Source organism: Aulostomus chinensis, chromosome 4 (genome assembly GCF_037954235.1).
Source record: "Aulostomus chinensis isolate RoL2024-O1b breed Wild chromosome 4, RoL_Achi_v1.0, whole genome shotgun sequence".
In the NCBI taxonomy this organism is placed as follows: Eukaryota; Metazoa; Chordata; class Actinopteri; order Syngnathiformes; family Aulostomidae; genus Aulostomus; species Aulostomus chinensis.
The window spans coordinates 3,207,104-3,235,019 of record NC_141323.1 but is presented as its reverse complement, the minus strand read 5'-3'; the positions used below and the strand labels follow the sequence as shown (position 1 = coordinate 3,235,019).

The 27,916-nt window shown below is 42.6% G+C and overlaps 1 protein-coding gene across 1 annotated transcript in view; it reads left to right on the top strand.

Moving 5' to 3' along the window:
- Positions 1 to 27,916, top strand: part of LOC147262327 (chemokine-like protein TAFA-2) — a 75,603-nt gene that overhangs the window by 35,635 nt on the left and 12,052 nt on the right. Inside the window, exons 2-3 of the mRNA XM_086201085.1 lie at positions 9,543 to 9,646; positions 25,036 to 25,191. Of these exons, the coding sequence (XP_086057211.1) occupies positions 9,544 to 9,646; positions 25,036 to 25,191 (259 nt within the window). The 5' untranslated portion in view covers position 9,543. The remainder of the gene's footprint in view (positions 1 to 9,542; positions 9,647 to 25,035; positions 25,192 to 27,916) is intronic.

Here is a 27,916-nt window from a genome sequence, read left to right as displayed (position 1 = left end):
TTCGGCCTCTCAGGTAGCATCTGTATGTGTTGTTGTACGGAAGGTCGTTCTGGTGGTTGAGCCTCTGAGAGACCACTCAGCGTCAGGGTCTAATATTTGGCTTCTTTGGTGAAATCTGAAATCCCTCGCCCTGTCAGTTTACCCTCTCACATGTGCGGCAGCAGCTCGTACGCTGGTGGCAGGTTGTCTGTCTGTCCCATTCTAATTAATGCGCAATCACATGAATGTCGAATTTCCTCTGATTTGGAACAAAGGATGAACCGAAAAGATTTGGGTGGTCACAGGCAAAAAGGCAAGGTCACTGTCAAATCCCACGCACATGATATCTGTCCCTTTCTCGTGAATGTAATAGCTCATTAATGCCTTGGGGGACTTTCTAATTTCAAAAACATCCACTGTGACTCGAGAGTGAGTAGAAAACATTTTGGTGGTCAAAGGTCAAAAGGTAAGGTCACTGTCACTTCACAGGTTTGCAGTATCAGTCCCATTCAGGTCAACGGGAGGTCTCGTGAGCCCTGACATTCCTCTTATATGGCATAAAAGTCCACTGTGACTCCGGGATGAACTGAAAAGGTTTTGGTGGTTGACGGTCAAAAGGCAGGTTAACTGCTACCAACATGTACATGATATCTGCCCAGTTCTTGTAAATGTGTATCTCAGAAACATTTTGGGGAAGTTTCTTCAAATTTTACCACTAACATCCACTGGGACTCAAGAATTATCAATCCATCCATTTTCTATACCACTGGCGAGAGGCGGGGCACACCCGGGACGGGTCGCCGGTCTGTCACGTGGTCATCAGGAGCAATTAGGGGCTCAGTATCTCGCTCAAGGATACTCCGACATGGTCACTGGGGGAAGTGAGGATCGAACCAGGGACCCTGCGGTTGCTAGAAGGCCACTCTACCGCTGAGCCATGCCGCCCCTACTCAAGAAGAAAATAGAATCATTTTGGTGGTCAAAGGTCAGAGTGCAAAGTCACTGTGATAACACGTATGTGTTCCATTCTCGTTATTGCAATATCTCAACTATGCCGCTTTCAAAAGTCTTTTTATTGAAGAAAAGGGCGAGGTAATGTCAGTGAGACATATTTTCACTTTTTTTTTATGAGCATGTGAAAACACACGTACACAGCTGGGTGCCACAAAAAAAAAAAAAAGGAAAATACGTCGCCTTGAGGCACTTTCTTCAAATTTGCCACAAAAGCCTCTTTTACTCAAGGTTAAACTCAGAGAATTTGGTGGCAAAGGTCAAGATCACTATGGCAGGCACACCTCATGTAAGAAAAGAAAAAAAAAACGCTGTGCTGTGATATATCGTGAAAAGGCTGTGTGTGTCTCATCTTCAGATGGTTTGCTCATGTCGCTCGAACAATGTCACCATTTTTGCAGTCTGATAGCTTGTTGGAGCAGCGTGAGTCTGTTGGACAAGTACAGTTAAAAGCAACTAAAACAAACTCGGGGTCCCGACTGGAGCTCGTTATGAAGTTCAGTCACTGAAATCTGTGAGAAACAAGAGAGTAAAAAGCTTTTGCATGCAGATCTTCCGCACAGCTGTCAGTTCACTGGTTTGTGATGTGAGTTGCGTTTTAGAACTGATATGAAGAGTCAGTCGTCCAGAAATAATCAGACATGAGCAGCAAATCAGAAGTGAAGGTCCGAGGAGTGAAGCGGGCCACTCTGAGGCTCTCACTGCCCGCCTGATGTGACAGTATTTGGAGCTGCTCTGCCCCACCGCAGGCTGGTGTGTAATGATTTGATTAGCTCGTCATCAGGACAATGTGTTAAAGCACAGCTCCTTTTATAGTCTTAAGTTCATACTTCAACAGAGCCGTGACAGCTGTCCCGTCCTGAGCGGGATTTGTTGCAGATGCTTCACGGCGTGCATGACGAAGAGCGAACAAACTGTCTTGTTCAGAGCGACAGGGTTGAGATTCCTCCATAACTGTCAGGAGGGAGCATCAGTGTTGTGGCAAATAAGTGAGGTTTCTCCTCTGATGGAGCAATCGGCTCCCTGCAGGCGTCCGAGGTGACAGTCTCAGTCACGGTCCAAGTAAAGAGCTAGATAGAGACGGAGTGGAAGGGGAAGAGGGGTAATCCCTGTATCGAATCCAGCTGCAGAAACAGAGTGGGACAGCGGAGCTTTTTCTGGTTCTCCATCCTCCCTGCAGTCGCTGTGATACTGTGGATTACACAGTTGCCTTGTGCATTTCAAGGCTTCATCTCCTTCTATTGAGGAAAACTGAAAATTGAATCTTACACTTTTAAAATGATTACTGGCACGGCTGTGAACCACATTAGTGTTTACTACTAAAGTGGCTTTTCTGGCAAGATATTTATGGAGAACAGCGCCACGCTTGTGAGCATAAATCAACAAAAATGGCTGACAGAGGGAGGAAAGTCAGTGCTGATCAAATACGTAGAAAATAAAATTCAATGGCTAAAATTCCCCACACACAGACAAGATTCTGTTCAACAAATATGAATCTTATTCATGCAATTGCAACACTTTTTAAGAGTGTTATCAGCACCAAAATCAAACAGTACACTATGTTGTATTTTTTAAGTGGTATTTTTACAACTAATCCGACAAATTGAAAAAAAACAAGTAAACTGTGAATTTCATTTGATGACTTTCTTTGTCTACCGTTGTTTTCCCTCATCGTCTGTGGGAGAAGAGACCTCAAAACAAAAGTCGGCGAATGTGAATAAAAGATTCCCAATTTCTGATGTTACCGATGACGTGCCTACATGCATCTATGCAGCTGGTCTTAACTTTAAGATTGACGTCACATCGTACCAGTCTTACAGTTGATCATTTAAGGAAGTATTTTTGCTGTAATTTGCTCTGAACACGACACAAAATAACCATGACAATGCATTTAGATAAAAAACAAAAAGATTTCCTCTTAGTCATTCATATACTCAATTGAATTGTTGTGTAAAAACATTTATTATTCATTGAAAGTATTATTTATACAGTTGTTTTTTTTTTAAATCCTTTCCCACACGCTTGAATTTATAACACTGAAACAGATTAAGGTTTGCCTGCAGCAATGTGGTTAAATGGCCACCACTGTTGACCTGATTCAACTACGAGCAATAATTAATCCTTTGTTTGTGAAAAACTGTCTCTGAGAAGCACATGTACCGGGTTTGCATGCAGAAAATGATCCGTACTGTAGTTAAAAATTCTCCCTCAGCCTGCAGAGAGCAGGTGAGGAATTAATTCCCCACTTTTGTCCTCCGTTGCAAGCATTTCCTATTTATAGGCCAAGGTCGATAGAGTCTGTTACTCGCTAATGAAAAGTATTGTGGCTTTTGTGTAAGCCCATCAAGGTTGGAAAATATGTGACACAAATGGAACAACAATGAGAAAAGAGGCCAGAAACTCAGCGTCCTTGATTTTACTTCACAAAGTGCTCAGCTTTGCTATTCGGCCAAATCAAACATACCACATTTCACTCTTCTCAGCCTGATTCATTCATTCAATCCATACAATTGTTTTGGATTGAGCGCCAGTCAAAGACAACACAACCCCTCACCCGTCTCTGCATACAAACAGGATTCAAACGCCCGCTCGGACATAACGAGGAATTGGGATGAGAGCGGTGGTCAGAGGTCACTGTCACTTCATTTGGTTGTTAGATTTCTGAAAAACCTCCAGGGAATTTCTTTAAACTTGGAACCAACATCCAGCGGGATGTACTGAAAAGAGTTTGATGGTCAAAGGCCACTGTGACGCCAGAGCCACGATAAAGCAGCAACCTCAGCGCCAGCTAGCTAGCTAGCACTTAGCAACCTCCATGCTGAAAATGGCAGGATCTTTTAGCGAACAGTTGTAAAGATACACAAAAAAATATGTGTAGGAAGTCTGCTGTTGAATCGGGCCATTCTTGGCTGTTACATATCACTTGAGGAAGAATTTTCACATGCTACTCATGGCCTATTGTTGTATTCCCTTGACACTATAGCTAGCTTTAGCTCACTGCTGCTGCATCCTCGGTTTAGCACCAGCCACCGTTACAATTTGCTGACAGAATTACAAATAAGCCAGAGTGTATTTTCTCCTGTAGCCCTGTCTGCATTACTCGGCTTCGTTAGTTATGTACACCTTAAAACGTATTGAATTCTGTCAAGCTGTTGCTAAGAGCTGAGGGCCCTCAATTTAGCCTCCAGAGGCAAAAGGGGCAGCAGCCTTTTCTGATTGAGGCTCTGTCTCTACATGAGAAAAATATATCAGCTCGGGGGTTGTTCATCGTGTCTCTAGGCAACTGGATACCAGATGTTATTATTTCTCCGTTGACGGCAATAAAGTAAAAGTAGACTCTGGGCACTTCTAAACTTTGCCCTGTCAAAACTTTTCAAGTCAGTCTTTGTTTTCCCAGCGGGGAAACAAAGCATTGGTGCAGAAGAGAAACTGCCAAATAATGATAATTTTAATTTGGAGTGTAATGAAAAACCACCGCCAACTACAATGGAAATCACACTTTATATAAAATGCTCTGTTAATAATTGATGTTGAGTTATTAGACAGGTGCAGCCCATCAGAGCTTAGACAGAGAAGATTGACAGCAGTATGCAAATACAGCTGTTTCTTCTAATTGTGGTGGGAATTTGCAGCGGGCATTACAGTCAGATTTCTTCATCTCAGTGAGGAGAAGCAGTGGTTCCACAGTCTCATAACTGAGGTTAAGCTTCAAGTGGAGTCTTTTGAAAGCTGCCAGCTTGTTGGTCTACTGCCACTCAATTTGCTTCAGAGAGAGAGAGAGAGCGAGAGGGAGTGGGAGGGCAGGACAGCATGAAGAAGATGATCAGAGTTTAGGTCAGAAATGGGGATTTCTTACTTCATTCAGTTTGAAACCAATTCACTTTGTACTCTTGAAAGGAAATCCGATGACTACACCGCAGGCTTATCTGCCGAACAACAGAGCCATCTTGTAACAAAAGGGATACAAGTCCAATCTCTGGATGAATCTGAGCAGCACAACGATGAGAGAGCACTACTGAGGTGGCGCCAGTAAAAAAGAAGATGCATTGTTCCTCAATAAAGGTGTTCATTTGCATTTGAAAGTGTGGGGTGCAGCTCGCAAAATGGAGATAAAACATTTGGTCCCTGCTGGCAAGAGGAGAAATAAAGTACTTCAGGCAGCTGTGGGAGAGTTACACATTTAATATTTCAGTTCTTTTTCCATTTGAGATCCTCCAAAGTTCTATGAGCGATTCCATGTTTCCCACTTACTGCAATCACAAGTGAACAAGTTTCACTTTTCATCTGTGAGCAGCGCAGCTACGAAAGTCTGTGCATCTTTTAGTCATTTGATTTATTTTTGTCAGAAACAAACACTAAACAACAACAAAAAAACAACTCGTGGTTATTTATGGAGCCCCTAAGGGTGCATGAGTTAAATAAACATTTCTGGCAGGATCACATTTTATTCAAGTGAACAAAAGTCTTCGTCGACAAAGACGAATAAAAATCCCTTTAAATTCATTTCTATCGGGTTGGGACGCGAAGTTGGAACTGTGGTGAACCCACATATAGAGCTCAGCACCAGGACTTTTACCAGGTCTTGGTAGATGTCCTACGACCGAAGACAGGTCGCTAACTTAATTATTTCTCTCTTGATATTCTAAAGAGAAAAAAAAAGCCATTTTAGTTTAATGTTTGCAGCGATCGCCGAATCCATCAGCCGCGCCTGATGACTCAGTCTCTAAGAACGAGGGCCAGAATTTCTGGATTTCCAGTGCAGTCAGGAGATATCTGCTCCAAGACCCCCTTGTTGTGTCTTCCACTCGCTATTTACATCCGTTTAGCAACTTGAGACTTCTGTATGAAGTTCTAAGACAACTAATACGAGCTGACGGTTTCAAAAGTAGCCAGTTAATGGTTTAAAACCACTACAAAGGCTTTGTTAGATCCTCAAACTTCAGCCATTTTGCCGACCTTGCATTTTGGCCAAGGTGTTCTGTCTCGTTTGCACTCCACGCTTGTTTGTAGTAAGTCCCCATTAGCTTCAAGCTAATGCATTTCAAACAAGTTATTACTGTTCGAAGGCGAACTTTTCACCCGAACCTTTTGATCAATGTTTGAACATTTAGCTTCAAGCTAACAATACAAGTCACAAAGGAACAATGCAGGAGGGACAAAAAAATATCCTCTTGTGAATATCTAAAAGGCAGAATTACACTTTTCAGGGGAAGTATCGCTTTGTAGATAACAGGTGGAAGCGCTTACTCTAGCTGCAGCGTGCGGTGGCCCATAAGCACACTGAGTCAGAGGCAGGATATGACACAAACAGCACGCTGAGGTCACATCACATGCACAGTCTCTGTAAACAAAGTCTCCTGCTGTACTTTGACAACTACGGCTGACAGAAATTCCCTCATGTTGTCTCGCCAGCATCTTGGTGTAAATAACCCTTTTTCTTCATCCTCAGATGTTTGTTTCACTCTGCACTTACATGACAGCAATGTCATCAACACGCCCACTGACTCACTGACAATGACCTGCTCTATTCACACATGGGCTCAGGCGGACACCACGCAGACTTTAGACTAGGGAGCTGGCATTTTAAACTCCATCGAAATGTCTGGCCAGCCTGACTCACACATCTGCATTCTAGGGCTGCAGAGAGCACGTCTAATAGACAAAAACCTGCCCAATAGTTACATTACAGCTGAGAAGAAACACGGTGATCAGCTAAACATTGTACATTGGGATTCACACAGTGGCGTGTTGCCACTAGCGCTGCCTCTGATCCAAGGTCAAGCTGCAAAACAGCCTCAAAGTGTAACAAATGTTCTGAGACCTGCTCTCACATGCTGCTGCACCACCACAGCACATTCAGGGACAATGAGGTGTCATCTTAAGAATTGCACCCTCAGACGGTACCCAACAAATGATGCTGTAGCGCTCTACCCTGCACTTCGTCACCAATGACCCTTTTTACACACACACACACACACACACACACACACACACACACACACACACACACACACACACACACACACACACACACACACTCTCATTGCTGTGAATTGTGCTACATTGACATCGGCTGGGCACCGTTTCAATCCAGCCTGCAATTCTTGGTCTAACCACAGGCTATAAATCTGTCTCCATGAAGGTGAACATTAGCAGCCAGCGCTCTAACACCAGCACCTAGATGTCCAATATTAGGGCTGTTTCAGCAAATACATAAAGCTCACCATTATTTTACTATCACCCTGAACATTTGGGTGAATATCCCTCATCATGTCTCCCCACTTTCCTGAACCTCCTGGAAACTGTTAGAGCTGTAAATCTTGCATACTATGGAGGTTTACATTCTGCTGATGCAAAAATCCCCCTGGAAAAAACAAATAAGTAGCTCCGTAACAATGTCAAGATACTCCGGGGGGGGGGGTTGGTAGTGTGGCGACCACACACACTCATCCAGCTTCTTACCCCCAGACACGGCCTACTTTGGCTGTAGGAATGCCCGACCAAACCAGAGGCAACATGGGGAACCAAAGCAATTCTCATGTTCTTTTTGTTGTTCTAATGAAAAGAAATATAATCCTTTGCATTTGGGATATTGAAGTCCGTAGATCACAAATGATATTTTACAGTTAATGAGGTGATTATTCTTTGTGAGATGTGAACTCCATAAATGTGTGGGCCTGTGTTACCTCTGTGCTGTGCTTACTGCAAAATGGATTTATGAGGAGGATCCTTTGGGTTTTGGATCCAACCCGGTTGGTTGGATGCTCGGTTGAACACAATCTTTATGAGCAGATTCTGTATATTGCTAAGTTAAGTAAGTTAGCAAGAAAATGTCAGAGTGGGAAGCTTCTGGTTTCCCTTTGAGTCGCTTCGACCAATCATGTTTGAGCACGGCTTGGTTGTGTCCCTATTAACAGTCCGTGTGGAGTGCAACAGAAACGGGAGCTACGGAATGAAATGCAAGTTGAAAAAAAAAACGGCTGTAGTCTGATGATGTAACAAAGCTGTAGAAGTGGTTTTCAACTGTTAAAGTGGAAGCTGGCTCCTTGCTATATAGACTGTAAACAATGAGCGGCAGACGGGACAAAGAAGTCTTGGACCAGATACCTGCAGGATTCACCAGAAACCACGAGCCACACATCCTTGTTCCCCGAGTCAGAGTCATCAGACACAGCCCACGGGTTCCCAGATTTGGCACACTTGTCTTGTAGGGTGCTGGGGCATCTCCTGAAACTGATGAACGGTGGCTCAGGGAACCTCTGACTGAAGGCCATTATCCAACTATTTATGATGCTAAGCTAACTAGCAGTCATCCGGTCTTTGTGGGTGACAGCTCCCTGACACAGCTCTTGGGAGGAAGGACAAGAAGCAGAAGCAGAGGCACATTCCCCCCAAAATGGTCGTATTACTTTAACAACTTAATGCCGCTTAAAAAAATAAAACAACTGTAAACAATCCTGAGCAAGATGACAACATTATAAACACAAACCTTTAAAAGGTAGTCTGCTGAACACTGCACTTTTTAATGATTGAAAAGGTTTCATTTCAAATTTCATCCAGCCATTGTATGGCCCCACTATAACCTGCACCCCAAGGTCTTTGATTTTTCTGTCAATGCTGCCTGCAGGGTGACATGAAAGACATGCAACATCTTTCTGAACACACTGCCTAACTGTAAAGGGACACGGGACCCCTTGATTGAAACAATCTTTAGAAACGTTGTCACATGAAATTGTCTCTTTCCGCCATGTCATCATGATAGACATCTTCCCTCTCATTTTGGAGGACACTTTGAACTCTTGTTATTGCTGCTGCTATTCTTGACATATTACTCCAGTCCTGAGAGACGCTGACAGGCACAGGAATATCCGGACTAAAGGTCATTCTCGCTTCATGGCCAAAATAAACTTAATTAAACTAATAATCTGAGAGTCCCATTGAGGTTTAGCCCAGTTAGAAGTCAATGTGTCATGCAGATCAGAGGCGGGAGGCAGTAAATAAAGTGTAAACGCAGCTTGTAACTTTACACGCTTGTGCCACATGACACCATGCCTCTTCCAGTAATTACTGTGGCGCTCCTGCATCCCTGTTTGAAATCTGATCGCTGTCTGTCAATGATAACACACTGTGCCAGAGGGTTTAAGCAGTGTGGTCCAGCTCCACCACACTTCATTAGAGCGAGCGAGTGCAGGTACTGTGGAGAGATTGATTAGCTACTGCTGTAGAGCCCAGAGAGGCTTAAGAAGCCTGTTGGGGCAGCTGAGGGTCTTCACCTTCTGTTCATGTTCCTGCTAAGAGCCGGCTGTTAGCGGGACTCAGGAGGAGGTGCTGGTTTGGTGATCGTGGTCTCGGGCACATTCACAGCTGCAGTTTGTTTTCAAATTAAAGGAGAACAACCTGTGTCTGTTCCTGATTAAGCCTCCAACACAGCGGCTATATTGCAACACCGCAAGCATCTAAACATGAACTGGTTACCACTGTTAAAATGATGAATATGCACTGAAAAGAGGTTCAGACCACTCCTCTAACAAATAACATCTTCTGATTGCCAGGATGAGCGAGCGATACACGCAGATCGGATGCCAAGGGGCTTTACTTGTAATGGTGCTTGTGGTCAGTATCTTGGAGATGGCCGTACCGACAGAAGCCTCGACAGGTGAGTACAATCCAACCTGAGCAGCATCTGGCGACATCTAACCTCTGAAAGAGCCCTATTTTCCAATACGTCTCACATACTTCTGCTACTTTATTACTTTATTTCTACATACTTAAATTTAAATACCTCCTCTACAACAAAATCAGCAAAATGTGGGTTGTATATTTGTATCTGCCTCAGTGATGACACTTTAAGCTCGACAATCCAGTGAACCAGCAGTGGCGAACCAAGTGTGGGGAAATACCACATTTTACCTCATGGCTTGAAGTGCCACCGTGAAATGGCAGGCTGAAGCTTGCGTGAGTTTTCCTCACCGTGCCACTACCTTGTAGTGTAGGCTAGGAATGGCTGTTGTTAAATTGCTGGTGCTCCACAGCAGAACTTCTATTCCACGTCAAAGATGTGAGAGAGAGCAGTCGTTCTGTGAGTACAGATTGTTGCAAAGCATTTCCTTCTCCTGCTTTTTTTGGGTTCATAACATAATAAAAATACTTTATGTATCCCACACTGGAGAGATTTAATAACAGCGATTAGTCAAGATGTCCTAAAAGTCGATTAAGAATCACACGTCATGCCAGCCTTATGAACGTATCCGGACATGCCCCCACGACAACACTGGCACAGGAAGTGAGACGTTCACCAAAGGTCTTTGAATGGACCTGTTCAAAGATGTTGACAGTGAAAATCTCAGCCGGTCAGACAGTTGATGTGGACCGTGGCCCAATAAAACTGTAAGCTGTACCACAGTCGTGGCTTTTTATTGAGCTAAGTATCAGAACTAGTCAAATTACTTGAGTCATTTTGATGCAAACACACCGAGAAATAGAACTCAGCTTGGTATAAGATTTCTCTTTAGTCTGTAGTACCTGGTAGATTATATATTATGAGTCTGGTCCAGCATGGACGGAAACTGCAGTTGGAAGGCTTGGCTGACGAACACAAGCACAAGAACTATCAGCTCCTGTCAAACTCTCCCTGGCTGCTGAATGCCAGATAGAAAAAGGACTTTCACTCCAAGTAAGTTTACACATGCAGAATTTGTATTTGTGGTGCTTCATAAAAATGTGACAATTATAATTTAAAAAAAAAATAGAAAAGATAACTTTAATAGAGAAATAAATAGCTGTTAAGAGCCTAAAGGTAGGAGCAAGAAGCAAGTAGGTGTAAAGAGCAAATACTGCGATTCAAGAGGCATCAATTTATCAGCGAATGAAAAAGAAAAGAGATCATTTAAAAAACAAGACAATGTGTGACAGAATGTTACCGTTATATTACTGTGCGTTTTTTGTTGGGGTTTTTTGTAGTGCAGGATTATCACGGCAAAATACGAAGAATGGAATGTTCCGATAATCACAGAGTGAAGTACAACGTGCAAGTGGTGCGGGGGCTTTCCTTTAGCGTTTGTAATCTCCATGTCTAAGCTTCGATAAAACACAGTGCTTGACAAAGTCTGTCATGAGAGAACAGACCGTCCTCGTGGACGGACACCTTTCTCAAACATTGCATTTCAAGGTGTTTATTCAAGTACATCGATTCCCAAACTGTTGCATCCTCTCAAAATACTCCATCAAATCAGTTTCTTATGCTTTTCCCACTCACCTTCTACAAAGAACCACTCCCACTCGTCTGACTGGATCCACATGGCTAATTAGCCACCAAGCACATGAGTTAATCAGATGCAAAATCCTGTTGCTGGCAGGTCTGGGCAGACAAAATAAAACCCTTTAGCACCCAATAATTTGTCTAAGAGTGAGTTTGGACAATCAAAACATCTGCTCCGGTTCTTCAAGTACTGTATCTGTCTTGGCTTGACTACTGCAACGCACTCCTCATCGGGATCCCCAGCTTCTGCCTGCAGAAGCTCCACTATATCCAAAACTCTGCTGCGAGGATCCTGATGAGGATGCGCAAATATGATCATATCACTCCCATCCTCAAATCCCTCCACTGGCTCCCAATCCCATTCAGAATTGAGTTCAAGCTCTCACTCCTCACCCATCAATGCACCCATGGAAACGCCCCCTCCTACCTCAAAGACCTCCTTGCCCCCAAAACCAGCACTCGCACCCTCCGCTCTTCAAATGCCAGCTTCCTCCAATGAATGATTGGTTGAATGTGTAAGAAGAGATGTGACTTCAAAAACAGTGGTGTATCCGGGACATTTTTAAAGGGGTGGCACAGATCTAGTGTGGGGTGGCACAGATCTAGTGTGGGGTGGCACAGATCTAGTGTGGGGTGGCCATGCTGTGGAAACTTTTAGGAAGGTCATATGATCAAAATGTGTAAATATTGCATAGCTTTGCATCAGCATCGACACACTTATTTTAAAATTCAATTCTAAGACGCTTGAATTCAATGAACTGTCTGTATTCAGTGTCAGACTGACATTTGTTTTCCTGTCCTGTTTCACAGTCATTTACACAGTCAGACAATAGTAAATAAAAAAAACACTCTCCACACAAGAAACCAAAAGTGAACCTAAAAACAAACAAACAAACAAACAAAAACAGCAGGGGGCCACCCCAGGCCACCTCCTAAAATCGCCACTGTTCAATAAATGATGGAACCAGTCGGTTTAAAACCTGAGGGAATGTTCAGGAAAGTAGGAAGTGCCCATGACAACATTTCACTCTCCTTCTGGTTTCAAGGACTCTGTTTGATCAATCAGCAGAGTCCAGAAGAGTTCCTTCACATCCAGACATAAACAGCACTATCAGTGAGCTTGTTGAGTTTCCATCCATCTGTTGGCTCAGCTCTGTAGAAACCAAATCAGGCTTGAAGAGGCTGGTTTGATTTGCTCTCAGCTCTCCATTCAGAACAGAGTGACCCGAGGAACCCGGCACACGGAAGCCGCTGCCACTTCTCCAGAGAAGAGATGAAGCCTAATGTTACCGCGGGAAGTTGGGGAATAATTGTATCGAAACAGCTTTGGTTTGAGATATGAGTCAAACTCGTCTCTGCTCGCCTCATTAAAAGTGTTGTCAGGTTGTCACCAGCAAACCCAGGGAGGTCAATTATGGCAACTCAGCAACATTACAAGTGGACGCCGACACACATCACTCCGCACTCCCTCTGACAATACTCATCCTGGGGTAATTGGTGGTGCACAGGTATCACCGCTGGTTGACAGGATGTCCATTTGTGAGCATGATATAAACCCCTTGTCTCTTTGTTGACCAATTAGATGGTAGCATGCGGCTTTGATGTGCTCGCCTTTGATTGGCAGAGATCCATACTCAAGGCGCTCATCATTTCAGCAGGAAGTGGATCAGAATAATCACACGCACATTCAATTTCTCTCTGATAACCACCGCAGCCCCTAATTTCCCCCGGGTGTTATTTCTGTTGCAGTAAACCTGTTATCATTCAAGGGATGAAATGAAGCCAGCACACATCCAAAATAGACAAAGTGTACTTCTTCCCAGAGAAAATAAGATGAAGAAAACTATTCTGATACTCTCTGAAAAGCAGGGCAAATAGTTCATTTCAGGAAGTTGATCTATGAGTGTGTACACAGTACGAGCTTTTGCTTCTTTAAATAACTGGTTTATCTCAGCAAAGACTGTCATCAAACATTATTATTGTTCTTTCTGACTCAGTAAAAAGGAAGGTACAACTTTGTGTATAGTGTCCCTATAAGCGTGGACGTTTACAACTCAACGAAAATAAGTGGTGGGCGTGTTCCCCTGGCGCTCTCTGACCAGCTGTTCTCAAAAATATCTGTCACATGACCAGAGAAGGCAAGTGGGCGTCAAGGAAACAATGACTTCAGAGAGACAGTTAGGATCCTTTGTTTCGACAAAAAAAACCCTCTGAATGGCAGTTGATACTGTTTTATATTTTACCCCGTGGTGACTAAAAATGATGTTGCTTTGTTGAAGTGACAACAGAGTTAAAGCCTGGTTTGGGCACAGCAACACAAGGTTAAACTAAGGAGAACATTTCCAGTTTTGTAAATATTGTTAAACACTGAATTACATATGGATTTGGACCTTATTAGGGACCCACAGATGGGATGTTTTAGGCTCCTTATCAATATCAGTTCGTAAAAAATTCAAATAACCAATTACTTGTTACTCATCTCACACACACACACACACACACACACACAAGACAGTTGCCTCCAAAAAGCCACGTGCCAGGGGCCAAAATTGCCCCCAACTTGTTGCCAAAAACTTATGATTCCCCAGGCGTTATTAACAAGGTTGCACTGATTAAGTGGACGCGAGGGTTTGCACCCCCTCCTCTCACACACAGACAACGCTTCTCACTACATATCCTACCTGAAGCTGTCATGCTGCGGTAGATCGTGGACCGCTACTTGGTTAAGCCAGTTAAACCACTCACCCACCAAAGTGAACCAGACACAGTTCCTCCACCATGTTGACAAAGAGATGGACCCTGGCAGCAACGATTTTGAACTGGAAACTCGACTGGTCCACGGCGATGAAGCCTCATCCTAATTTGCTCCGGTCTTATCTAGTCTGGGAGCATGCAGCTGCTTGAGTGAGCGTAGTATTACTTTGAAGTACTGTAACCTTACCATTACATCATCCATGGTGCTGTGACTGACTCAGTTAAATAGTTGAACAAAGCAGCTAATATTTAAGCGAGGTTATCCTTCAGTGAAGGGTGACAGACACAGAGAGGCGTGTCATGGGAAATGACTAACTTCTTAAGTTATTTTACATGTGTTCAAATCTGCGTCAAACTTTTGCCCGATGATGCTCGAATGGCTATAATCATCCGATTCAATCAGCTGGACCATTAATCGGTAAGGCCCTAAAAATAACCAAGCTCCAACTACATTTTTTTCATGGCCCCCAATCATTTTAACAAATGCCCCCAATTTTTAGACTGTGGGGGACAAAATTGCACCCCATAATATATTTTTTTAAATATTATGGGGGCAATTATATATAAATGTTTAAAAATAAAAAAGGCTTGAATTGTCCACAATGACAACAATGGTGATGACATGGGTTAATATTGACTGATCAGACCCCAGCTGATATCAATTGTCTGAGACTGGTCGAAGTTTTGAATGAATATGAAGGTGATGCAGAATTCTGTGTGTTTTTTTTCTTTGCGATCGCCCTGCTTTGACAGAATCAGTCAGAGTGATAACTGAGTAGTTGTCATGGTGATGAGAAAGAGGGCTTTTTCTGCAGAGCTCCTGAAATCTTCTCCTTTCTGGCAATGAAAATGTTTCGTTCATGGCTTCACTTGGTACTAAGTGCCGACACCTCTTGAAAAAAATATGGTCACAGTTTAGGATTACAGTTATGGTACATTTGGGAAATACATCTTTTTTTCACCCATTCAGCTAAATAAGCAGCTTAATACACCCTGTGGTGATGGACATTCCGTTTTTGGCCATCACTTGGACCTGAGAGATAACCTGACTGAGTCCAAACCTGCCAACCAGCATCTTAGCTCACTAACACAGTATTTTTTGCCCTGTGCAGTAACACAAGTGTGAGGCCCGTCTATTCATGACAGGCCCTGGAAGATCCCACATGATTTTGGCTGATCTATTCTTTCCTCATTTGATGATGTATTTTAGGTGTATCTATCTAGAGACTGCACACGGTGGTGCAGTGCTCAACACTGTCGCCTCAAAGCAAGAAGGTTCTGGGTTCAAGTCCCGGCTCTGTGTGGAGTCTGCATGTTCTCTCTGTTCCTGCGTGGGTTCTCTCTGGTTCTCCGACTTCTTCCCACTGTCCAAAGACATGCAATTGGGGACCAGGCTGATTGATACTCTAAATTGATCGTAGGTGTGACTGTGAGTGTGAATGGTTGTCTGTCTCTATGTGTTGGCCCTGTGATGGACTGGCGACCTGTCCAGGGTGAACCCACACTCTCACCTGAAGGCTGCTGGGATAGGCAACCCTTTACAGGACAAGAGCAGAAAATGGATGGAGACTAGAAACTCCCTGTTTTTCCAGTGGGTGTCTTGGAATTTAAGAGCTATTTTGCCCAAAATTGTATTTTATTGTTGAAATACTCACAAATACTTTTTATTCCTTTCTGCTTCTCTACTTTATGACTCCAGAACGCAGAAAGAGCCAGCTACGTATAATTAGTTTGAAGCAAATGGCAACTGCTGACAACGGCTAGAGCCACAAGAAAATGGCAAAACTATCCAAAACTGTTCATTTACAAACTTTTAGCATTCACCACTGTGCAGTGGACGATAAGCTGGCAGCCTCCAACTCGCTCGTACTGGTTCATCGTAGTGTCAAACGGGAAGTATTAAGGGTTGCTTGTTTTAATCAAAGTGTTTGTGTATTACAAAGCATACGGCTGGATAAAAAAAAAAAAAGACATAGATTGCACCAGACGATAAGATTGAAAGTTTGTTAACAGACCACTTTGGACAGTTTTGTTGTTGTTTGTTGTTAAAGTCACGAGTAGCATCAAGCTCAATATGTTTTGCTCGCTCTTTCTGGATTCTATAGTGACAAAGAGTTGACAGGAGAGAAAAAATGAGCTCAGCACAGCTATTTGTGAGAACTCGAAAGGCAAAATACACTTTTTAGGGGAAGTATCACTTTCATTTAAAAAAACAACCAGGTTCTTTAAAATTCAAAGTATATAATAATATACTTCATTTTACAAAGACATATTTTTTACATTGATATTCTACTGTACTTTACTGGAAAAAATATTCAACTTGCAATGTACCTCAACTTGAAAGCATTTTGCAGCCCACTAGAGGGCGCTTTCAGCGAATACTGCACTCACCCGACTGGCTAGCAGCTATAGCTCCATATTTACCATCGAGACAGGAGAGAAGTAGCTTTCCTACATTGTTCAATTATTCCTTTTTGGTTTGGTGAAGAAAATCAATCCTTAGATAAGGCAACGTGTGTGAATGAGGTTTGCACTTCAGAGGAAATTGAACGCATTTGGGGAAAGCAATGAAAAAAAAAGCAATAATAATGATTTAAAGCATGCAGAAAAACACTGATGAGTCAAGGCGTTGTTAAATATAACTCTGACGAAACTAAAATCTGAGATTTCATCCTCAATAAAGTAGGGGAAACAAACTCGAGGAGCAAATAATTTAGAAGAGCACTCTCTAGAGTTCATACCTCCAGCAAGGCCAATGTGGAAAGGAAAAATAAAATGTTTTGCTGTGTTCGATGGATCTGCTGCATCATTTATAGGATTTTTCCTTGGCATACGTTCTGTTCCTCCAACAAGTCTTCCTGAACATTTCTAAAATAGCAAAAGAAAAAGTAAACTTTACTCATTCAGCAAAATGACAGGGTTACATCACCACTTGGCTACACACACACACACGCCCCAATGAGCAAGAAATCGACTCACTGATCCACACCACCAGGATCGACAGCAATGACATAGGGATGTCATTCGGATTGGACAAATGTGGCTGGATGGTATCAAGGATATGCAAGATGATCAGAAGTGAAAGGGTCGACCCACCAGAAGGAAAAATAAGTGACATCCAGGGCAGCTAGGAGTAGCTTGGGATCCCACGGGCTAATGGAAACCACGAGGAGGCAGCAAGGAAGTCAACCACTACCAAATACCTCCAGAGAGTAAGACAAATACTGAGAGGTCAGCTGAACAGTAAGAACAAGGTCCAAGCCATCAACATGTACGCACTGCCGGTCATCAGATACCCAGCTGGGATCATAAGCTGGACAAAGGAGGAGATAGAAGCCACAGATATCAAGACCAGAAAGCTCCTCAGCATGCATGGAGGGTTTCATCCTAAGTCCAGCATCTTGAGGCTGTACACTAAATGGAAAGAGGGAGGATGGGGACTTGCGAGCATCAGTAACACTGTCCAGGATGGAGCATTCAAAATCCAAGAGTACATCAAGAAGATGGCCCCTCAGGACGAGCTGCTCAGTGAATGCCTCAGACAACTGAAACCCAAGGAGAGGAGGTGAGGAGGGAGAGGAACAGACAAGGACGGACAAGCTCCTACACAGCATGAACAACCACCAGATTGAGGAAGTGGCAGATATCAAGAAGACCTACATAGATAGCTGGAACATGCTGGACTGAAAGACAGAACAGAGGCACTCGTCATATATATATATGTGTGTGTGTGTGTGTGTGTGTGTGTATATATATCCAGTTTGTACCTGGAACCATCTCATTATTTGTATTGGCCAAGTGTGTGTAGAGATTTTGACCTTCAAATAGTGCTTATCTGAGCTCCGCAGAGAAATTACAGCCTTGAGGTTTAGCATCCACAATGGGAAACCACTTCACATGATTCAAAGCACACAGGTTGCTACGGGGAATTAAACTTCAGCGGATTTAAATATAGTGGGTGGTTTGAGCTCAAGATTTGAGAGCCTGAGCTCGCAAGTGCAGTTCCTAATATCATTAGCGGGGCTTTCCTTCCTGTTGACCTCTACGTCCGACTTATATCTTTTGTCACACACACATGAATATTTTCTGCACTTTGTAACACAAATGACTTGTTGAATAAAGACCATGTTGCCATGAAAGGCAGGCAGAGGAAATACAGCGTACCGATTACTATCTCCAGCCTCACGCCTACTCGTAAGAGATTGTACAAAATAATGTTTCCTCTGTCACTCTTGAAAAGTGCTACTAACAAGGCAACACACAGTTTGAAGGGGAAACATGTTCATCACTTAACGTCTACATGTTGCCGCTCATTATGTACATTTGTACAGATCGAACTGCACTCAGCCAGCTCATTGTCAAAGATAATTTCTCTCTATGAGAGGTGGAGCTTCTGACTACACACCATGTTGTGTATGAAGCAAAGCAATGATTACATTATCATTCACAGCAGCACCATGAATGATATAAAGTATGCATCATTTTCTGTTTCCTCGCCGTCTCCTGGGACCTGCGTATAAAAGCTTTTCAAGCTGAGTAATTTCAGCACTGCAGAGTAAAAAGCCCCATCACTTCTCACTGAAAGCAATCCTGGTTCAAAGCATTCACTGATAAACATAATACTGTTTCATAGTAGGTATGAAGTGTTTGGGGTTCTCATTGTGTTCTATGATTCCAGCGTGACGCGCTTCAGTCACTCTGAGTTCTTACTTGTTCCGTATGATTGTGTTTCTGTGAGGGAATTTGGGGTTTTCAAGCTTGGCCACTTACTGAACATCGAATGACTCACAACAAGTGGAGACGCTAAATAATATCCACACATATTACTCATTATTTCTAATGTATACGTTTTTAATATGTGATTTATGGTTTTTTTCAGACTAATACACGCCCCGAAAACAAACTAGTGCGGGCACTCGGAACAAAAAAAAACAACAAAAAAAAAAAGAATCGAAATTCAAAAGGCTGTTTAATGGTTCCGGAACCTATTTGGAACTGGTTCTTGGTACCCAACCTTACCAACCGCGGATGGAATGGGATTTGGTGCATCCGTGTCTGTGACGGTTTCCATAATGCACCGGTGGCGGTCAATGTTGTGACAGATAAAAGGAACATCATCTGTGATACATCCGTGGCAAACGGGTTTTCCCAATTGTAATTTCATCCAACACAGGCTGTTGATACGGCGCACGACTTTTTTCAATCCTCCCCAAGCAAAATTCACTGCATCCTATGGTACGAAAGAATGAGCGCAAATTATTCTTTCAATTCTTCTTTTTTCCTCTCCTTTTTTGTTTGATCAATCCATCCATTCATTTTCTACACCACTTATCTGTTCAGGGCGGGGGGGTGGGGTGGGGGGGTGGGGGCTGGTTCACCTGTCCATGCAGGGCCATCAGGAGCAATTAGGGGTTCCGTATCTCGCTCAAGGATACTTGGACATGGTGAGGATCGAACCAGCGACCCCTCAGTTGCTAGATGGCCACTCTACCTCTGAGCCAAATGCGAGCTGCCCCAGCTATACAGGTTTAATTCATCATCCTTCATGTATGCAAATTGTACCCTCATATACTCTCGAATCCATCTATATATGTCTACTTATCAGTCCCATCAAAACTAATAAAACATCTGACAAACCATCTTACGACTGTTATTATTATACATAATATTGAAGTATTTTTAACCAATAATTTAATTCACTCTGTCACTTGTTTTTGTTGCTGTGGTAGGTAAGGAGTTCCGTCCCTGCATCGCTCTCTGTTACTGAGCTGCTCTCCTTTCGCACCTCCATCTGTGAGTGTGTATTGATTTGTACAATATCAATTTTATATACACCAGCTGCTCAGTTAATGGAGGAGAATAGAATGCATTACAAATATGAAAATATTTCCAGGTAATATATTAGAAACCACCCCTCAGGTCGATACAATGTTTGCTAAGGAATGAATATTACAGTAAGAGTCCAGTACTGAATCGCTCGAACAAATTGAGTTGCTTCTTTTCTGGGCCAAGTTACACTTTTGGTCAAATTTTCATGGAAAATCTGTTCATAACTTTTTGTGTGATCCTGCCAACAAACAAACCAACAAACCAAACCAATCTCACAACTTCCTTGGCAGAAGTAATGGAAGATAGTGAATTCCATCTAGATTGAATTCCTCCTCCACTCAAAAAAAAAAAAAAAAACTAACTAAAAAGTGTTTTTCTTCCTGTTGACTCAGTTGGCTGTTTGAGCTTCTCAGGCCAGATTGATGTTTGACACTACAAGCCTATTTTTGTATTCCGATGAGGAAGAGAGAGAAAAGTTCCTCTCTGCTCGCTAAAATTCTGATTTCCGAGGTGAAACTACTAGCAAGATTTATGACATCGACCACTTGTTTGGATCCAGTCGAGGGTCAGAATCCAACTTACGGAAGGCTGATGGGAGAATTTGATTGAAGCAATCCTGCATCCAGCTGTTAACACTTGAAAAATCTGTCGATTCTAAAATGACATCTGAATTCAATTTGCTCAACAAGCAACAAGCGAAATTCTCCTTTGTAATTCCTGGCAGATGATTTTCTAATATGTCAGGGTTGCTCATGCCGCGCTGTCATGGCTTTCTGAATAGAACATGACACGAAAAGGGCCTGGCTCCATTAAACACATACTCTCACTCATCAAACTGAGACACTTATCTTGACAAATGGAAAATGATGGTAGGTACATAATCTGAGTTTTGACAGCAGTTAATCTGGCATTCTCGTGCGCTTGCCGTTCTGTTCTGCCACTGTTTAACCTGCCAAGTACTCCAGTCAATGATGAAACCTTTTAGAATGTGTCTTACAAATGAGCTCCCAGTCTTAATGCTCTATAGAATAATAGCAGTGGAAGACTACAGTCGCCTTTTCAACATAAAGGTCCTTTCAAGTGTCAAAAAAGAACAGAAAGGATCTAAAATGAAAGAGGATGGAGGCAAAAATGATTTTTTTTTTAAACATATAAAAATATTCTAGGGGTTGCATTGTTCAATCTCCTAAATCTGGGTTTTCCTCAAGGTTCAACTCCTAAAAAACCCCAAAATGATCGTGAAATTGCCAGTTACAATGGAGAATGTGGATATTTACATTTCCCTTTGAATATGAGCTGTTTATGCAGCGTTACATTCATATTTACATCATGTCTGCATCAAACAAGTTAATGGTAATAATAATGATGAGGGTTGGGTTTTGCTGTCATGACACATATCACGCTATCCTGATTTATTGTGATCTTGAAACAGGAACAGTTAAGGCGTCTTTCCTCATGAGTTTTCAAGTTGTTTGTGTCAGCATTGAGACAACGGCATTGAGACAAAGTTTGAAAACTGCACTTTCATTGTCCAACTGATTTTATTTTTCCATCCATCCATCCATTGTCTTCCGCTTATTCCTGTTAAGGGTCGCGGGGGGGCTGGAGCCTATCCCACCGTCTAGAGGCGAGAGGCGGGGTTCACCCTGGAGGGGTCACCAGTCCATCACAGGGGCCAACACATATAGACAGACAACCATTCACACTCACAGTCACACCTACGGTCAATTAGAGTATCAATCAGCCTCGTCCCCTCTTGATGTCTTTGGACGGTGGGAGAAAGCTGGAGTACCAGAGAGAACCCACGCAGGAACAGGGAGAACATGCAGACTCCACAGAGAAAAACCCCGTGCCTGAGCCGGGACCCGAACCCGGAACCTTCTTGCTGTGAGGCGACAGTGCTGACCACTGCACCGCCGTGCAGCCTCGATTTTATTTTTACTCCCCCTTTTTAATTGGAAGCCAAAGTAATTCCAAATGTCTGCTTGAAAGTTTCCAGATATTTTATTTATCCGCCATGTTGGTTTCTGACAGGCCACTTCCTCGACTGCCTCACTCAGTACCACAGGAGGTGCCAGGCAGCGCAGCAGTGGAGCTGCCACACCTACCAGAGGTGTGGAAGTCATATTGAATTTACAACCTGTCTAAAATGATCGTTTTGGATTTCTATAGACTCTTAAACACAGCCAAGGACATTTTAAGAGAAACAACAATAAGAAGTAACAAAAACAAACTATTACTTGCTCAAAATATAAGATATCTAAAATGAGGGAATACCATACAACAGCTCTCCAACCCTTCATGAATGGAGACTGTTTGTTCTGGATTTGGTGGATAGAGAACAGTTGAGATCAAGGAAAACGTGGGTGCCAGAAACAAGGGGTGGTTTCAGATCCCCGGGACCCCCTCCCCCTCCCCCGATCCTCCTACTCAAAATTACATGTCGTCATGTTTGTCACCGGAAACTTTGAAAGACAAATTTTCAGACTCGGAATGCGGCCGCATGTCTCGAGGGCCGGAGGGATCCCCTCTGTCACAGTGGTAGCGCAGCAGGTTTAAGCTGGACCTTTAAATCTGGGGTTTGCACGGCACACTGATTCCCCGGCGAAATGCCTTTCTCTGCATCTGCTGGCAGGGAAAGCCGAGTAGGCATCCAAGTAGAACTCCAAATCCAGTCAGCCTCTCAGTGTGAAGCCTGTCCTTTCCAGAGACGTTGGCAGCACTTCTCCTACAAACATCCAGGCTGCTCGACCTGCTGGGTGTGTTTGTCTTTCATGTCTGTGTTGTTCGGGGTGGTGTGAGGGAGGGTCCTGCTCCTCTTTGGAGGCTACCAGACTTATTTTTCCATATATGAGGAAAGATTGGGAGGCCAATCAAAATTTGACTATGTAATCTTTCTTCCTCTCATTTTTGATACTTTCTACTTTTCTGCAGCCATCAGTAGGTCTGAGGCGATACGGCATTCATTTCCTCGGGGTAAAACATTCGCAAGCGATGTTGACGCAGGGAATATTAGATTGCCAGATAATCTTAATGTAAATGTCATATTTCCTGAGTTCTAGAGCTCACGTATGATGTACAAATGATCCCAGAGGTGCAGTGATGTTGTGTCAGCTTTAATATCCTTGAGTCTCAGCAGAGCTGCCGATTCCATCCCTGCTCGTCTCAGTCGCCGCTCGCCACAGCAGCGGGAACACATAAAGCCCCCCGTATAACACACTGAGGTGAAACTGTCGTTAACTACACTTCAGTACAGGCAATTAGGAGCACTTTCACGCAGTCATCTCAGATTTACTGTTTATTGCAGCAGCAGTGAGTGTCTCCGCAGAAGGACACCTCATGAAAATGTCACATCCAATTAAAAGCGAAAGGAGCAGCTCAGGCGCTAAATAATTCAGACAATGGAGCGTGATCTTCAGACGGGCTCCAAATTCTGCAGCGCTGCACTTCACAGCTCGCACATCGGCCTGGAGGGTTATCACCTCCGATCATTAGCAGTGCTTATGTTTTTATTTAAGGCTCCATTCCCACCTCCGAATACTCTGATGCCGCTCCGCAATCGCAAGTCGTTTATTACACAGTAGTTAATGATGAATAAACATGAACAAGAGATGAATAAACTTGTGGATGGTCAATGCGAAACAAACAAATATGCTGCCAGTTGTTTACAAACGATTAACAGTTCTAATGCGCTAATCCTAAAATGTTATGTACACATAACAAATAATTCCATTTGTTGGATGGAAATAAATTAAAAACTGAAAGCTGAATTACACAGTAATAACAATAATAAGTCTGTTGATATACAGTAACTTCTGTGCCACATCTTTTAATGTGTTGATATGTTGAATAATTTATTAATCCCCCCCCTGTAATTTTAATCATACAGAGTTCTTAGGCAGTGAATGTGTCGCGTTGTCTTGGTCCTTCGATGTCTTTCATAAATGTGACGAACGTGACTTACAATCACTTAGAGGAGCGGCGAGGAATGACTGGGACTACGGAAATATTTGTGATAAAGCCATAAGTGATCATTTACAAAAGAAAATTCATCTTTCACTCCATTTATTGATCTTTCATGAATGTTTTATAAATGAATACAACTAATGGTTGTTCAACTTTGACAGTTGTTGGGCTTTTTGTTCGATTAATCATTCAAAAGTAAACTGCTGAAATATCCCCCCCCCCCCCCCCCACAAAGTAATGCTGAAGAAAAAAAAATTAATTCAGTGTTTACGTACATCCGGCTGTTTTTTTTTTGGTTTTGTTTTGTTTTTTAGCTTCTCCATTGTTACAATAAATCTCTCTTCACTTTTAGAATGTAACAGAAAAAAATATAGCCACGGCAGTCAAAGGGGTTGTTTCATTATTTCAAACTGCTATCGAAGACCAGGTGAAAATAAATAATAATAATGATGATCACACAATAACATTTTAGATTTAGATTTCTACAACCTTTTACACACTATAAATGCAGCTCAGCGTTTTAGATTATAAAAGAAAATACAAAACACCCTGTTTGCCAGGACCCCCAAATCAAGTCAGGAAAAGATTCCCAAAATCTGAGGAGGAATCCCTGTCCCAGGACGAGCAGATTATCAGATTATCTCTGAGTGCTCTTCTGAAGCACCTTGGACTGTACACTGTTGTCCACTTGTTTGTCCCACAACACACATAAAATGACTAGTAGTACAACATATACATATCATTCAACTGCAAACTAGTCACAGATGTCTGGCTCCAAACAGAGGGTGTGGGATGATCTAATAAAGAGACAACATATGGAGTTGCATTGTGGGAATTGTAGGTGTTTACACAGCTTCTCTCACTCATGTTCGGGGGCTTTGAATCATAGCGAAAACTTCACAGCCTGTAAAAACAGCTGGATAGCAACTTCTCCGACTGATGAGGAGCTTTGTCAAGACTGATGATGTCATTGGGATGTCACTGGAGTTATTTTGACCTGGAAGCTGCAGTCGAGCGTGGGCAGATTTGAAGCGGTTTGTACTTCCACACACCACACTGAAGTGTAGAACGGTACAGTATTTTATAAAACGTCAGCATTATTTGTTTCTTTAGGACTACATGAGAAACTAAGATTACAGTGGCTGGACTGTCTCATTCGTAACTACGGCACTTTTGGGCCCTCAAAGAAAATTTGTGTTAATTTATCACAGCTGACATGTTTCCTGTCCTCTCTGCAGCGGCCCACCACGTCCGAACAGGCACCTGCGAGGTGGTGGCGTTGCACCGATGCTGCAACAAAAACAAAATCGAGGAGCGGTCGCAAACTGTGAAGTGCTCCTGCTTCCCTGGGCAAGTGGCCGGCACCACCAGAGCCGCCCCTTCGTGTGTAGATGGTACGTTCCAACAGACGATGATTCATTTTCATGTCTTTGTCACTGCTGATGCTCCTCTTACACATCGACCTTGAATTGTTGTACCAGCAACTTAGCATTGAAGAGGGTTGTTGCTGGAGTGCAAATAGAAGCAGATTGTTGTCTACTAAGATTATTTAAAAAAAGATGAAGGAAAGTGGAACAATCAACTTTTATTCTGGGAAGGAAACTCACTGAACCCAAACATAAGAATTTGCAACCTTGGATTACTCAAAATATTTTTTTTTTTTCAAAACTCTTTGGGAAGGCAGTTTTACGAATTAAAGGTTGGTTTTTTTGGTCATAATATGTAATACTTTTGTGTTTTCTTTTTTTTTTTTTTTTACACGGCCCCTGACAAAATAAACTCAAGTAAAATTACAATAAACCAAATGAAAACAACTTCATAACGCAATCGTCTTTACAATAATTTGCACTAGACATGAATCTCAGTAACTTTTATGATTTTGAGGTTTTGCAGCGAACAGTATTAATTAAATCGGAGCAACTTTTAGACCTGTCATTTACATTTAGAGCTTAATTATTCTATTCTTTTACTGAATACTTGGAAGGGATTTTATGTTGCCAAGTCAGTAACTAAAAATAAGAGGAAATTAAGACATAGACCTTTTGTGGTAAAATGTTACAACAATTCAGTTGAATTTAATTGAACACTTGATTAACTTATTTAAATTCCTTAAATTGTTATTCTTATTGTCATTTAACTGTCATTATTTTCAACTTCCCATCTTCTGGATGAGTGAGAATGAACCTACAGACACTTTCTTAGGTGTGTTAGTATATAAAACTCCCCTGCATACAGTAGTATGACACAGGAGACTATACATGTTTATCATGTTGTTGTAGTAATATAGTACTGTAACTACTGTGATCATTACCCTGGCAGGAGTGCTAGTAGTGGTTTTGTAAATGTTGTGGGGGGGTCATTACCATACTAATCAGCTGATCCTCATGTGACCCTGCTGACTCGGACGATTAGCACACAGTGAGTGGTGCTCTACAGGCTCGACACAGAGGTGTCCCAAGATCCCTGTTAATGAATGATTGTGTAGCAGTCATCGCAGACTATAAAGCCACGGACCCACAGGGTCGCTAGGAATGCTAATGTGTCAGGTCGACCCCCGGCTCTGCTCAGCGCACTTTGGGCTGGACAGTGCAGGTTTCTGACCAAACCCTAGACCTGCTCGTCTTTGACCTTTTTCCTTGACATTTTACCATTGACATTTTCTGCAAATTAGAGCTGTGAGCCGGCGGCCAGAGTTTGCAGCTCGGCGGGTGATCTGAGGAAAAATTAGCAGCACTTAACCTTTTAATTATTCTTTCTTCTTCAAGCAGGGATTACCTTTCGCTCCGCGCTGTGTGAGGCACTTTCCTCTTTTGATAAATGATCAGATGAACCTGCAGACAGCTGATTCATTTGAATGTGAATGCTAAGAAAATACCAGCAGATTTGACTGACGCTGCGAAATAAAAGCGCCCTCATCAATCAAATAGTGATATCTGAAATAAAACCTTTCTCTGAGTGAGAAAATTAAAAGAACGGTGTTACTTTGCTCACAAATGAACTTTAAAGAAATGTCAGACGAGTGTGCATTAGCAGAGCCATTGCTGTCCAAGAAAGAAAAAGAGGAGAAAATGTAATTGATCGCACCCCTAATAAAGGCTGAACCAACGTGTGGATTTCCTTCACCTTCCTCATCATCCATTTATTTCACATAATTCTAAATTTGTCGGTGTATTACTGGGTGTAAAAAGGGTTTGGATAAGCTTTTCTTCTATTTTAGCTAAATATTGTGTTTTAAAAGTTTTTAGATTAAAGTCTTTTTTTCCTGTAACCAATTGGAGTCGCTCCTTCCTGATGGAGTTGTTTCGCCGTCAGCGAGCCGGGAGTGTGTGAGTGTGTTCATGAGGCAAATGTTGAGCCTGTAAATGTACTAAGAGCCTTTCCTGGACCCGCTTGTTTGCCGGTGTATGACTGGGCATAAAAAGAGGATTTGGATAAGCTTTTCCTCTGTTTTAGCCAAATATTATATTTTAATTTTTAGATTAAAGTCTTTTTCTGAAACGATTTTGCGCCGCTCGTCGCTGACTCTCTGAGTCGTTTCGCCGCCAGCGAGTCAGTCGTGCGTGTGTTCATGAGCCTGTAAATGTACTAGGAGTCTTTTCTCGACCTGTTTGTGCCCTGAATCCAAGCCGTGTTCACATTTCACCTCACTTTACTTGTGGGAGTTTGGTCGAGGGATCATTTGTATTTACCCCCCCCCCCCCCCCCCCCCCACTAGCGAGCGTGCCTCACCCCTCTAGCTGGGACTAGCGAGGTGTCAACATATCATGTCTCTGGTCTACAAATCCTGCCATGTGGAACAACCATCAGTGACATGGAGGAGAAGGAATCCTCGCTGTTGATTAGCTTCCATGACACAGCTTCAGGTGAATTTCTTGCTCCAAGTTGGAAATATTACAAAAATATATACCAAGAACGGCAAACTTGTCTTTTAGTGTATTCACCTACGTTTGCGTCTTTGTGCGATGACGTTACAGGTCATTAAATCACAAACATCAGACGTGAGTCCTCATCTCTTGTTTTTAGTGGGAAAACCAAACCAAACCACGTTAACCCTGAAAACCTCCTCCAGATTGTTTTTAAAGAGACTTTTGTCATGCCAAGTTGCTTCCTGTGGCCAGT